The sequence below is a fragment of the Sipha flava genome, unplaced genomic scaffold (assembly GCF_003268045.1).
Source record: "Sipha flava isolate LNK unplaced genomic scaffold, YSA_version1 1_pilon_pilon, whole genome shotgun sequence".
Classification (NCBI taxonomy): Eukaryota; Metazoa; Arthropoda; class Insecta; order Hemiptera; family Aphididae; genus Sipha; species Sipha flava.
The window spans coordinates 4134425-4149954 of record NW_020272783.1 but is presented as its reverse complement, the minus strand read 5'-3'; the positions used below and the strand labels follow the sequence as shown (position 1 = coordinate 4149954).

At 30.0% G+C, this 15530-nt stretch overlaps 1 protein-coding gene across 1 annotated transcript; it reads right to left on the bottom strand.

The window, feature by feature from the left end:
• Nucleotides 1–31: 31 nt before the first annotated feature.
• On the bottom strand, nucleotides 32–14464 carry LOC112681980 (proclotting enzyme-like). Its single transcript, XM_025552377.1, has 8 exons — nucleotides 14052–14464; nucleotides 4743–5011; nucleotides 3421–3858; nucleotides 1179–1267; nucleotides 971–1106; nucleotides 762–900; nucleotides 549–694; nucleotides 32–243 (listed from the first exon to the last, which is right to left on the bottom strand). Exons 1-8 carry the CDS (start codon nucleotides 14179–14181, stop codon nucleotides 88–90), a joined length of 1503 nt encoding a protein of 500 aa, XP_025408162.1. The 5' UTR covers nucleotides 14182–14464; the 3' UTR covers nucleotides 32–87.
• Nucleotides 14465–15530: the final 1066 nt, after the last annotated feature.

Genomic DNA, 15530 nt, shown 5'->3' with positions numbered 1-15530 from the left:
AATTATTACTAATTAAATATATACATGAAAAAATCAAATAATTAACCAAAATACATGAACACGGTACATTATCTGTATAATACTGATTTACGTTTTCAAGTTTTTTGTTATCCAATTCATAAAACTTGTTACTCTGGTGTATACTCCTGGATACTGGCCTTTTCCACAACCTATTCCCCAACTGACAATTCCTACTTGGGTCCATTTACCGTCGTTAAGCATCAAAGGACCTCCGCTATCACCCTGTTTTAATAGAAACATAATAATTTTTATTTATTGAAAAAAAAAACTATAATCGCACGTTATATTATATAGTCGTATATCGAAAATAAGTCCCGGATAAAATTGTATATACTTATTGGGTGAAAATAAAAATATAGAATTCATATTCGTATTTTACTCTCGTTGGTCACATCACATTTACTTGATTATATTTTCTCACCTAAGACCCATTGCAGTATGTCATTGAGGTCACATAACTAATTTATTTATAGTAAATTAAATATCAAATTGCGATGCATTACGGGTTTTCTTTTGTTTATACTCACGCTGCACGAGTCTCTGGCCGCTTTTCCAGCGCATAAGAAATGGTCTACAATTCCACCTGGAGCTGCGGCTCCATACTTATACTTGCACTCTTGATTTGTCCATACCGGTACATTAACTTTTTGCAAAACCGCTGGTTGTGGGCCACCTTAAAACAGAAAAGGGATCCGTTGATATCATAGACCGTTTTAACTGTAAGCTCTTGAATAAATTACTCTCTCTCAAGCTGCCCCAACCAATGACAGTGGCAGTTTGTCCGGCGTACATAGATCTACCTATCGGCAAACATATCGGATGCACTTGTTTGGAGAACTTCACGGGTTTGTCCAAAGTCAAGAGCGCGATGTCATTATACTATAATCATTGGACCATTAAAAAAACCCTAAGTATTATTGAACTTATTATGCACAGCATTGTCACTAACCAGAGTTCTTTGATCGAAACCTTTGTGCCGGACTACTCTTTTGATTTTCCTTTCCAAATGTTTTGTATCTGACTTGCTTTTGATATTATAATCTCCCAAATTTGCGGTCAAACGGGCCACGTCCCACGAACTCATACTGCAAATAAATGTAATTAAATGATTTAAAAAATGTAATCGACGAAATCTGGTGTTTTTTTTTTACACTCACTGAGCAACGCAATGAGCAGCAGTTAACACGTGCGTGTCGTCGATCAGAGATCCTCCGCAAAAATGTCTACCTGCATTAAATATAGCCACCTAAAATGTTACATATTTTTTTTAATTATGATAATAATTGTGAACACAAATTATAACATAAAGCTAATAAAAAAAAAAAAAAAAATTCACAACTCGTCATTGTCGTGACACCACGTTACTCATCGTACAGATATTTTTGAGAACTCCTTAACAAACCATTGTTACTGCTGATCTTTATCTTATTCTTGAATTAACACTAAATATTATCAGTATGTACGAATTACTATCCCAGCCATCGATCGGATTTGACCGTCAAAGACTATCTACTGTTGGACAATAAGATTGAACGTACAACAAAAGATAAAATTACAATGTGAAACAATCGGTTTCACTATATTGGAACATATACAATTTTACGACCATGTAGTATGTACTCGTATGTATAAATAAATGATATCTTTACTATACTATAAAGCAGGGGTAGCTAACATGAATAGGTTCACGAGCCATACAGATAAATATAATAATTCCAAGAGTCAAATACAAGAAAAATAAAAATAAATTTTAAGTAATTTGATAATATTTTATAAATTTAAACCTATAAAATTAAAATTCAAAATAATAATATGATAAGTAAATTTTAATTAATAAAGCGCGAGCTGCATCTAACAATGACAAGAGCCACACGTGGCTCGCGAGCCACAAATTGGCCATCCCTGCTATATAGTATATAGACTGTACTATAATGTGCAATGAGCATCGGAAAATTAAATTATAAATTTAGATATCTACTATCTACTTCAGACGATTGACCTCGTTTCACCAATTTCCTTAGATTATAAGTCAATATTATATATGTCGCATCCACTTAATGAAATCGCTCATTCCATGAAGTGAACATCCACTTCATGAAATGTATCCATTTAGTGAAAATGACTTTTTATTACACTATATGAACAATTGTTTGACCTTTTCATGTAGTGGATGAAATTAATTTTATCAACATTGTGTAAAATTATTATTAAATACTATTATTTTTGGTATTGGGTAATAATATAATATAATACAGCCTTAATGAAAGTTAAATTATACATTTTCTTAAACTTTATTTTTTATTTTATTATTTATTTTTACATGGTTACATGGTTAAGAGTTATGGCAACATAAAAATATAATAAAATCGTGAAATTAAAAAAGTATAAAAAGCAAAAATCGAACATATGTGCAAAAAATATGTAAAATTAAATTGATAAATTTGAATTCTTTGAGGATGAAACAAATTTTTATCTTACTCTGCATTAATATAGATGTTATTAAAAATATGATAAATGCATTAACATCCGCTCTTTAGTCATGAAACAAATTCGCACTGTAGTCATTATACATTTTAAGTTTAATTTGTATTATTATTCTCAGTAACTTTTTATTATTTTTTTTATTTAATTTGTATTATTATTCTCAGTAACTTTTTATTATTGTTATTTATTTATTTAGTTAAATTCTTACGTTTTAGTTTTAGCATCTTCTATCTCCGTGATAATTTTTATTTGTTCTTCTTGATTTAAAGGTCTTTTCTTCGACTTCGTAATATGATATTCTTGTAATTTCTCATAAAATAATATAGTTTCCATTATACATAAAATAATGTGTTTAACTTTACTAGTTAACAACTACTAACAACTGGTATAAGACAAACTTACAGAGTATTGTCAACGGGATCATACACTATCTGTACATGACTGTGTATCTATACAATCATTTTGATATCTTATCTTTTCATTACCTGATAGACTGACGAACTAGTTTATACAATGTTCAAGTTACGATTTATATCAAGCAACTTTTTTTTATATTCATTTTATACACAATTACCTAGTGCAAATCGTACAATTACTTAATACTAAAAGTACTCGTATCTTATAATAATTTTACACAATGTGGATAAAATGAATTTCATTCACTTCATGAAAAGGTCAAAAAATTGTCCATACAGTGTAATAAAAAGTCATTTTCACTAAATGGAAACATTTCATAAAGTGGATGTCCACTTCATGAAATGAGCGACTTCATTAAGTGGATGCGACATACATATTTTATCGTGATATTTTCGGACCATTTTATTAAAATATTATGTTTATCGTAGTGCGTATACTTATTTATATTATTATTTATCACAAATTGATGCCACTGATATTACTGTATTTTATACTTACGATCCATGGCCATTCTCCAGGGTCCGCGTTTTGACCACCGACAATCCTCTCTTGATCCTGAGGACCGTTCTTCAAGCCACACTGAGATCCATATCCGTCGTCTTCGTTGTTCACGTTAGTTGGCTTATTGGTAGTGGAGGTGATAGTCATTGTGGTTGAGGTGGTGGTGTTGAAGTTTTGTTGTGGCGGCCACGGCGGTATAGTCGGTGGTTTCATCGGAGGTTTTGCTGAAGACGGTGGCATCGGCTTATAAGTGGGTGCTAATGTTGTGGACGGCGGGTGAGTTGGTACTGGTGGTATAGTATGATCCGGAGGGTGTGTCGGTAACGGTGGTGGCCAATTCGGCGGCACAGCCATGGCCGGCGGCTGTGGAGGTCTTCCGTCCTCTTTGTGACTTTCGCCAATGATACTTGGGTGATCGCAACACACGCCGAACACCTAAATGACAATGGATTATATATCTATGGTACTACTGTTTTGAGGATGGTGGCGATTTTTTTCAAAATAAATTTGATATTTTAACTGCGGAAAAATGTAATTTTGAAAACTGTTATTAATGTTAATTTAGTGCAAGGTAATTTATATTTTTTTATTTTACAATACGGGACGAACCCCTTTGTTATGAATATAATAATAATACAAAGTAATATCTAATATGTAATAATATACAATAGTGAAATTTTTAAGGAAACAAGGCTCAAATTTAGAAGGAGAAAGAAGGGTCAATATTAGTGCTCTTATGCTCATAAGACAGATGATCGGAAAGTTGCAATAGTAGTTTAAATAATTTAATGTTTATTAGAAAAATTATAGGAAATTAACGTTAATATTTTTAACCAAAAAATCGGAAATACTCGTAAAAATATACTGTGTGTGTATGTATTGACAACAAAGTCAAATTATTATTACTGTTTTTCTAAAAAAAAAAAACCAAAACGAGCAAAGTGCATTTCATTGTGTTTTTAATTTGAATTGGTATAACATGTGGAGAAAAATAGTGTTGATAATAACGTCCTGCTTAATGTCTATACCAGCGATTCTCAAACTGTGAGATGCGTCTCCCCCTTGTATATTACACTATCATATATTTATTTTTCGATCGACATAAACTTACTTATATTTAAATAATAAGAAATATTTTATTAGGAGGCCTGATTATTTTTTTTTTGTTTTGGGGATACGTAATCCAAAAAAATTTGGAAACTGCTGGTCTATATCATTATCGAAATGATCAATGAAAATGAAATTGATGGGTCGTTTTCCGTTTCCCAGTTGATGTACTAAGATTTAACATGATATAATGTTCATCAACATGACTTTACCTGTCTGTGGTCATGACTTATATACGTGCACGTGTCGTACATGCCCATTACCCACGAGTCCCATGTTTGATAATCAGAAAATTTGATGTACGGATAACATAATCGGAAGCTCGTACACTTGCCCAGTGTGCCTCTGCTCGTTAGACACGGACCCGACACCATCGACCACGAATTCTGTCTTTTCGTCCTCCTTGTCCTGAAGGCATCAATGTTACTACCGCTCGTAGGACTGTTGTTGTTAAGGTTGAGTGTCTGATCCACTGGATACGCTAACAACAATTAAAACAATGTTATCGGTAACAAAATCTGTGTTAGGTTATCGATATCGAACTACCACATCGACAGTTATAAATGTGCATTACGACATCGAAAACGTATAAATATAAAATAGATATAAATAAAATAATTTTATGTTTAATATATACACCTTATAGTTAACATAAAAATGCTGGTGAGTATACCTAACACAAATCGTCCTAACTGAATCGTCGTTATTTTATCACGAACACTAATCAATAATAATAATAATAATAATAGTATAATAATGTATGTTTGATGTATAAGACGTTTGGCAAAACTATAGAGTTACATGCGGATGAACGAAAAAAAAACGGTCTCGATGACATTGAATAATATGATATTTTAAAAAATGATCGTCTGCGCACTTTGTGTTATCGAGACCGGTTCGAGGCGTATATATATATATATATATATATATAAACTTAGCTATCTGGTGACGTGCAATAAAAAGCCTTTACGTGACGCTACTTTGTTCGTAATGTATTTAGAAGAAAAAATCATATTTTAATATATTGAACGTGGCGGTAATATAATATTTTATAATTTCAATTCTAATTCCATTAAAAAACGAGGTAAGATAAATAGAAAACCATCGTATACATGCATATGTTTACTCACAACCTATTGGATATCTCGATTAAAATAACCACAATGTACGGAGAGTTTGACATTTTGCATTATGTAAATGTAAAACTTTTCTTATTTTTTCCGTCGTTTGACAAAAATCATATATTGCACACATTAAATTTAAAGAGGGGAATAAACCTTACACCCTGTCACTTCGAATGAGAATAATGCTATGTTTATGTACTTATATGCTCTGCACTCACATGTGTATTACCCGTCATGTATTCAATATATTTTGAAATTTTATTTATTATTTATATACAAGACAAATTTGTTGTTATAAATGTATAAACAATTTTCCCTAGAACGTAAGACGATCTCTGTCCGTGTGTGATTTCTCCATGATTCATTCGTGAAATTAATTAACGATGATTATATGGGTGTAATAGTGCCGGGCAATAACCCAGTTCGATTAATCATGCGAAAACGGACCACCGTAGCGCCACGCAATTTAATTAAAATGAGAAAACGCCTCTGGTGTAAAATATTATACACCTTTATTTTATGCAACAAATATATGTGTACACTGTATATATAATAAACATAAGTTATACGTATACACGTGTTATATTGTACGCCTATATCATATTATTTGAGTGTACGAATTCATTATTTTTTTTTCGCTCAAGTTGCATTTTCCGTGTTGAATAATTAGCTGTACCGTGTAATATATAATTAATGTATTATAAATAAATACATGTATAACATGATGTAGGTACAGCTTGACACGGGATGCTACCAGAATGTTATAAACAAAATATTCGTCTTTCGGTTATAATTCTGCGAAACCGCTCACACCGGAATACCAGCCACACTTTGATCTTATTTCATGGTGTCTAAGCGTCCATTACCATATAATAAAATGTATTAAATCAAGTTCTTTTTAAACAATAATAGTGTATTCGTGAATTACTATCAGTTTTCGAAAAAAAATTAAATATTATAAATTATTGAGGTACGAGTAAAATAAAATTGTTTGATTGACAATAGGTTTGTTCCAACGCGGTCAAACTATCATAGAACTGGTGGGAGCATGCGCAGTATATTTTTCGCGTTCCAACACACCCTAAACGCAAACTCAAACTCAAACGCTTGTTCCACACGTCATTAGACCAGTTTAAGGATTGGTTGTAGACTATCAAAACAGTCCGCTGATTCCGACGGGGACTAATAGTCAGAGAAACTGTTATCACATTTATTACTCATATTATCAATTTTTCGCGTTTGAATTTTCATGTAACGTTTATCAATAATTTTTTTGTTTCACGACATAAACTATATATAGTCAGAGATGGAACTAGGAATTTTTACGTCCGGGTAAAATGTTAAAATTACGCCCTGTCCATAGACTAATAAACAAATACTCAAATAAATTGTGTTCTTATAATCTATATACAATCGTACTTATTGAGTTTTAACCTAATTATAGTATTAAACGAAGTAAAAAATATCAAATTAGTTGATAATAATTACGAAAATTACACCCTCTAAAATGTTATGCCCGGGGATGAATCCCTGTCTTCCACCCCGTAGTTCCGGCCCTGTATATAGTATACAATAAATATACTATTATAATATAAATATATTATAAATACAATATATATATACAAATACATATTATTAACGTTTATACTATGTATCTAAAAAATTTAAAATGGAAGATATGTATATATTATGAACTTTTTTTATTTAAATCGCAATTTAATTTTACTAATTTATTATCAATCTCATATCTTATAGTTGAAAATCCGAAAAGCGTTCCAACAGAGCTCAGAGTCCGTGATCAATCCTAATGAACGCATGCGCAGTAAATCAATCACGGACTAGTCAGCAACTAATCCCAAATTCCGTGTAGGAACAAACTTAATATCAACTCAGTTTTGTCGAATTCGTTTACAATAAAAAATACGAGACATTTTGAAGAATAATAAGTACTTAATTACAGTTTATCCGCCTATGGTTAATATACATCTCTATTTTACAATATATTTACTTCCGGCAGGGCAGACAGAAATAATGATCTTATTGTGTATATACCTACACACCACCCATTTGAGATTGTTTTGATGACTTATGTTATCAGATGATTTTAGATATAATGGACTAAAGAGCCATTTTTTTGAAAATATTTCCTTCACAAATACGTTTAAACTAACGTTATATTGGTCGAACGTCTACTGTATGGATTTTTTTACTTCAGGTACGAAGATTGTAAAAAATTGGTAATAAAAAATAGGTTAACAACGTTTCATAATTAAAAATTTAATACGATTTTTAAAGCTAACCTGGGATCTACCATATAACCTATAATACTTGTTTATAAAATTCACTTTTGTTCCGGTTCTCGATGTACTATGTACACACAACGCATATATACACACACACACACACACACACACACACACACATACACATAATAGATGTTCCCGAATAAAACCAATTACATTTCTACCAAAATGCCCACACACTCCGTGGGTCACATCTAAACTCATAAATTTTCATGCCTTTTCTTAATGTATTTTTAACAATATTTCCGTATATTATGTTTTTTATTTCTCAGCTGCAGAAGTTAATATGTATAAATATATAAACATTCAACTCTTGGACTCTGTCACTTTGTGTTTTTTTTTACACTTTAAATATTTACCAAACTGGTCATTCGCAATAATATTATACTACCTATATCAAAAGTTGAACAGTCGACGTGGGTCATTATACTCTATAGTACACACCATACACAACCACATGATACCGTCCACATGCTCTGTTTCTAGAGGGGATGTTATGCACATATATTATAAATACAAGTATATAAATAAATTTATGTTTTCGTATTTATTTATTCGATTTTGTTGGTTATTTCACTGCGCAAAATAAAAATTACGAATAATCACAGCATATAATCCGCAAAAACAACTCCCAGACATCTTTGTACTCAATACACGAATAAAATGAAAACGGTTAATTTGGAGAAAAAAATCACGTGGATTTTCGGTGGGGTACATGGAAGATTGTCAAGCAAGTATAGTAATACATAGTATTTATAAAAAGGTAATATACATATTTATCATGTTTTCTCCAAATTCTATGTCACCGTTTTAATGGTTAAAATGTAAAAACGTAAAAACGTAAAATAGTAACGTCGTTTTTTAATATTTTTTTTATTAATATAGAAAAAACATAGTCAAACAATAACCATATAATATGATACAATATACACACTACATAATTACATACACATACTATATACACACAATATTACTCACTTATTGTATGAGGTTATTAAATTAAAAATTAAAATGTGCTCCGAGTTTTATTTAATTTTAATAAGCAATATTTTCACGATAAATACAGTATTAGATCAACTATCCAAACAGTGTATTATATATGAAGCATTGTATTTAGTATATTTTATAATATAAGAGATAATATTTTATTTTGTAAGCTATGAAATATGTTTTATAGAAACTATTATTAATAAGTTTAGACTTAATAGATATAGCTACGTGATATTAAAAATAAATCTTTCCACGAACATGAATGCGATTGACTCTAGTTAGATTGACTATTATCAATGTTATTTATATTATATACGACTACTCGATTCAAGCCATAGCCGTATGACAATGTGAATTTTTATCCAATGATTGCGTATTTGATTTATAAAATTATTTATGTTGACCATATCATATATTACATACATATATTTAAATGTCTATACATATAAAGTTGAAGGCTACGCGAGTGGTGGTCGGTAGACATTACAATGTGTGTATTATTGTGTATCTACGTAGGCGACTGTGTCCACACCTTCGATTTTGCACATTTATTTTATTTCGGATGGTGTTTGTTCAATTAGCGTACCTATATAGCCAAAAACATATGCAAGAAAATCGTCTTTGGTTTGAGTAATTTTCTGCGTTTATTTTCTTTTCTATGTACATGAAGGATATTAACTAAAACACACAATCCACCGGTTCGACAAACAAAGAATTCTTTTAGACGAGTCATATTTCAGGTTTACTATATCTGATCATTACGGCCTGACATTAGCTTCCATCTCAAATAAATAATTTTAATTTCTGCTCATTTTATCACAGTGATCTGATGACAAAGAACCGTATGAAAAAGCAAACTAAATATGCATGATACCATCCGTTCGCAAATATTTATTTTGAACACAAACTATTATACTTTCCATATATATGGGTACGTATAGATACACCTACCTACTGCTTATATAATAAAGCAATTCTTATATTTTACTACTATAGTGTCTAGTTCTATGAATCGCTAATATTAACAGTATACGCAAATAAATAGCTAATACATACCGGGATATCTATACTACTCAATTTATATTCAAATAAAAAAAACATTTAAAACTTGAGTATTAAAAATTCTCGATCTTATTGATATTTTGGCAACATTTTATATTCGAAATGAATACTTATTATTTTTGTCTAGTGTCAAGACGACCATCAAATCTACATACATGTACTTATTTAACCGTCACTCCATCACCTACATATTTACAAGTTAAAATCTAATGACACTGAAAGTTATACAGTGATTACCTTGTTTTTCGTCAAAAAAATAAAAATTATTAAAACGGAAATCTATCGAAAACAGAAGTAGCAGTAATTAGTTCATTATAATTTAATCTATATTTTCCCCATTTTAACAGAAACATGTGTAATTAGTATAAAAAAGTATTATAATTTTATTTTCTTCGAAAGGAAAATTGGAATAAATGAAATTGATGAACTATATGCATTGGCCAAATTCGGAGAACATTTCAGATTTGACGATAATAACCTGCCATAATGTAATTTATATACTTTTTATATATTTATAAAAACGTATTTAAATAATTTTTGTTGAAACCAATGTATGTATACGAACTTTTATATTTTTATACCTACTATTAAATTCGATTGTAAAGTAATTGTTGAATTTGATAAGTATAATGACACCATAGGACCTGTTGAACAAGCAATCCGATTTATATTTTTTTCGAAATAAAAGTTGTTTTATTAAAGAACTGAAATGTTCTTTATGTCAATCTGACACGCTTATTATATGTATGACTATGGGTCATTGCTAAACTTAACAATTTTAATTAAAAAACTAGCTCGTTATAATACTTACCTAACATGAAAGTAATAATGAGTATCATTACAACAAAACATATTAACCGGCTAACTTTTTGAAATATTCAACAAATACGATTGAATTATAACTATTGAATAGTATATTGTTAATCATTCAGTTATGATATCTAATAATAACATAATAATTTTAACGAGTTATAAACTGGTGTCTACTGGTATCTGTTAAAATTTTAAACAAACTATTTGTTACAAATAAAATACTATATTTTTTATTATTTACAATTAAAAGATATGTGACTTATAAGAAAAACTTGGTTTAAATAATTCATATTTTTGAATAATATTTTATCAATATTTTCATATTCTGGAAATAATAAGAATCAAGAAAATAAACTTAATCATACATTTTAAATTATTAAATTGATCATTATTCAAATAAAGAAGGCACATAGAGAGTTTTCCGACTATTTTTTCAAACACTCGTATTGTAACAACTGTCATAAAATAAAAATATTTCGTACGTATTCATTCGGTGTGCCGTCAATAGTTTACTTCGAAACGTTGAGTGGAATAATAATATTATATAGTGTGTGTTCGTGTGCGAGTGTGTGGTATGTATAAATAGATACACGAGTTTTAATTCGTACAAAGTACATGGAGGAATGTTGAGTAATGGATTTAACCTATCCGGCCGGAGATGTCTGATGGATGGCTGTAATTTTACGTAATAAACAGGTTATACATTTGTTCTTACATATTAATCCCGAGGCAAAAGAACAATCTAAATTCGATGTAAAAATTCAATTTTAAAATTTATTTAAAAAAAAAATTATTAAATGGCTTGACGTATTTTTAAAGTATAATTTAAAATCCGATGAATACTTAGGAGGAAAAATTGTTTTGAAAATCTCAATCAAATTGATCCTTACATAAATGTATGGATAATAACCAGTATATATTTTATAACATTTTACCAAATGTATAGCGTACCTTAAAAATGTCATATGTTACTTCACTGTGTTCGTCATATTGATAATTTCAAAAATTATCAACATGACGAACACAGTGAAGTGACCGTTATTGTTCAACCATCCATGCACACTTTTCTTACAGATCGAGTAATAGGTAGGTAATAATATTCTATAATTTATTAATTTTTTTCGACTCTAAGTCACCAAAAACGATATAATTGTAGTGCCCCTGAGTCACACAATGTGAACGAACTCATTTCTATTTTTAATTTACTTTTCATTAATATGTATTTTTTTAAAAAAAAAATATGTAATCGTATATTGTTTAATATTCATGTATTTGAAAATTTTGTGAAAGTATCTTAAGGATGGTAGTGACTCGTGTGGGACAGTTCTAATTAATTTGTTAATTTTTATTTACATAAAACAAACAGCATTTGCGTGCGCATACACACTTAAACGCGTAAAAATTACCAAACTTAATGTTATGCATATCATTAAATCTGTACACGTATCACAATATTTAATATAGTTTATGCGCCCACGTATTTTGATAGTAAATTGAATAGAAATTATTGATATACAGAATCGATTAGCTGTTATTTAATTTTCGCAAGCAAATCCGTTAAATAAATATATTGTAATCATAAGTAAACAAACGAATACTTTTTGCACCGCCTCCGCCTCCGCCTTCATTGCTGTCATTGAACCTGTGTCTCATTGGCCGGCGACCTTGACGCAGGACAACGTGTTCGCATCGGCCGAGTAAGTCATTTAATATAGTAATTTTCGATTAGGTTTTTTTACATTTATCACATCACTAGCCCTCATTTTAAATAAATTCATATTTACATTTTTATATTCAATCTACTCATTCCACGTCCAAATTTGTAAAAAAAAAATATCCAATTGTAGTAGACTTGAATGGATAACTGCTGTTTTTTTTTACTCAGATAACCACCTATCGTGATAAAATATACATGAAATGAACATTTATGTACAATACATATTATGATTTCTTTATTGAAATAGTAAAACACAACCGTTTTTAATTGCTAAATATTTAATAAAGTTATAACTACTAAATGTTGTTTTTTAACACTTAAAATAAAACACTATACAATTGGGTAATTATATATGTACAGAACCTTAACACCTCAGACGAGTTCAAATCTGAAATTTTACTTGGAACGTATCTGCTCTCAATATTTATATCAAACATATTCAATTTAATACACTTATTTTCAATAAATTATTTTTTGTTGATTTAAATAAATTTGAATAAAATTATGAGATAAATTAATTCACTTTACTAAAACATTTACATATTAAATGCTTTATGACGTTTTTGGGATTACTTGGAATATAATGATTCATTTATTCAAATAATTATGTATTTTTTTTTTAAAGCAAGTATTAATTATATAATTTTTGATTTTGTATCACAATGTAATGTATATTTTATACACATTCAATTATTAAAAATGTTCTTCATTATACATTATTGTATTAAAATTTCAAAACAACATGGTTACAACAAACATTTTTACTTCAACTATTTTTCTAAGTACTTATTAAATTATGTAAATAATAAAATAAAAATATGCCCTATTTTAGTTACATTTTAATTAATTATAATAAATAATATGTCATTTTGCAAAATAAAATTATTAAAATATAGAACGTTGTTATGATAGAATAAAAAAACAACTATTCAAACATGAGCCGTTTTTTTAATGTGAATTAATTTAAAAATATATTTATAGCGTAGAAAACATATTTAAATTAAATTTGATATGAATTAATTTGTAATAAACATTATATAAATTGATATGATGACATTTTTTGTATAAATAAAACCGAGTATAATTACATCTGTCTTCGTGTCCAACAAAGAGTTGTCTTGACTAAATTAAAATTTGGAAATTAATTTGCGAAAATCGCTTTAAATTTGCCTCTGGTTACAAATTCGCATATAAAAGTATGCGTTCTAATGAAACGAAAAAACGAACCTATAAAAAAAACTCTAAACCAGTTTTGAAATAGTTACGAATAAATATAAATAAAAATATACATAATATTATGATGTGGAAAATGTAAATTAAAATTACAATACATATAAATAAAGCGTTTCAAAGTCGTATGTATGAAGTAAAAAAAAATTATGTATAGCTAGGTAACCAACAAAGAAATAAGCGAATAAGGCAATAACACCTGTAGTCGAAAAAGGGAATTAATTGTGATGAGTATTAACTGATTGAACGTGTCCAATCGAGCGACTTGTCGCCATCCCTTACCTTCTATTATGACCGCGTCGTCCGTGTATGTCTCCCGATACGCCGTGTTCAGGGCTGCTGCCGAAGCGACGACCAGGGACAACATTGTGAGCATCGTGAGCGGCGGCCGATCAGGCCCGGGGGACTTCATCGTTTCGTTATTTTCGCAATAAGCTCCTCTCGGTCTCCAGTTGGTCCTTCAGCCTTCGTTCGTTCGTTCGTTTCACAGGCGGAGGGATCGTCGTTCGAACCGAAACGATTACTGTTGTAATAAATATGATGCGTAACGGCGGCAAGCGCGAGACTGTCTCGTCGGACAACAATTACGTTTCGCACCGCAACCGGCTGTGGTGCCGGTAATCAGTGCAACTGGCCGTTGGTCACCAGACGCGCTCGCCATTTATTGAAAATCTCGTCCGCGCGCTTGAGGTCGCGGCTTCTCCTACAACTACTGTCTACTGTCTACTATTACTACTAATTCTACTACTACTATAATGTTACGTTCAACTTGTGCACGTGCGCTTACCGTGGTGCCGTCTCTCTACGATCCTCGTTTCAGTGCCGTTTTAACGTCAAACTTAAGGCACACCGAGCTAGAAGAAATGTGGTTCCGGTTGTAAAATATATTAACTGGAATATGGTAATATTATTGCATGAGTCATAGGTGTGTCCACGGGTCATGCCTCTCGTGCATTGCATGACACGATTTGCAAAATTTGACTTTAATCGTTATTAACAATTAACAATTAATTAACAATTAATGCTACTTTAAAGTTATGATTCCAGAAAAATGACGTTGATAACTATAATAAAGATAAAGAAAATTTATGATTATATTTGTATACGTATTACAAGATAATAATGATTTTTTTCATAATTTGAAGATCGTATTTTCTTTTCCTTTTGGTTACCCAGTATTGCATTTACATATATCTTGTGCACTACCTGCTAAAAAGGCCTGGACACATTTACTGTGCGACTTTTATTTCAATTTGAGGTTATACTATATATCATCATTTGATTTATCCAGTGGCGCAACAAGGATTTGGAGGGGGGTTGTGAATTTGAAAAAATTAAGCATTTTCTGTAGGTGTTTGGTGAAGATAAGGAAGTAAGATTAAGTTAGGTATATGAGTAAAATATTTAAATTACAAATTAAACTGTTAAATTACTATTTAGTATTGTAATACCACAAAAAAAAGTATTATACAATCCACTATCGAGAATGCGTTGTAGCAAGGTTATTGATATTTTAAAGTTGAACGGAACATTACAAAACTTTCCATATCGTCATTTTATTATTGTTATCAATTTCAATACGAATAATATTCATATTATTCACTCGTTTCGCGTATTCAAAAGAAGTTCTTCAAGTATACAAATTATTTTTTTTTTTCAAAAATTAAAAATTAAATATTATAACTTCATATTTTACATAATTTTATGTCATTCATAGAATCGAATTAACAGCTTAACATTGTTGGCCGTCCATCAGGGCCG

Excerpts from the sequence above, each read along its gene's own strand:
- LOC112681980 (XM_025552377.1), bottom strand. The coding sequence starts at position 14,181 with ATGAAGTCCCCCGGGCCTGATCGGCCGCCGCTCACGATGCTCACAATG. Across the intron at positions 1,268-3,420 it reads CTGGAGAATGGCCATGGATC|GTGGCTATATTTAATGCAGG; the intron begins GTAAGTATAAAA and ends GTAACATTTTAG. Across the intron at positions 901-970 it reads GTTTCGATCAAAGAACTCTG|TATAATGACATCGCGCTCTT; the intron begins GTTAGTGACAAT and ends CAATGATTATAG.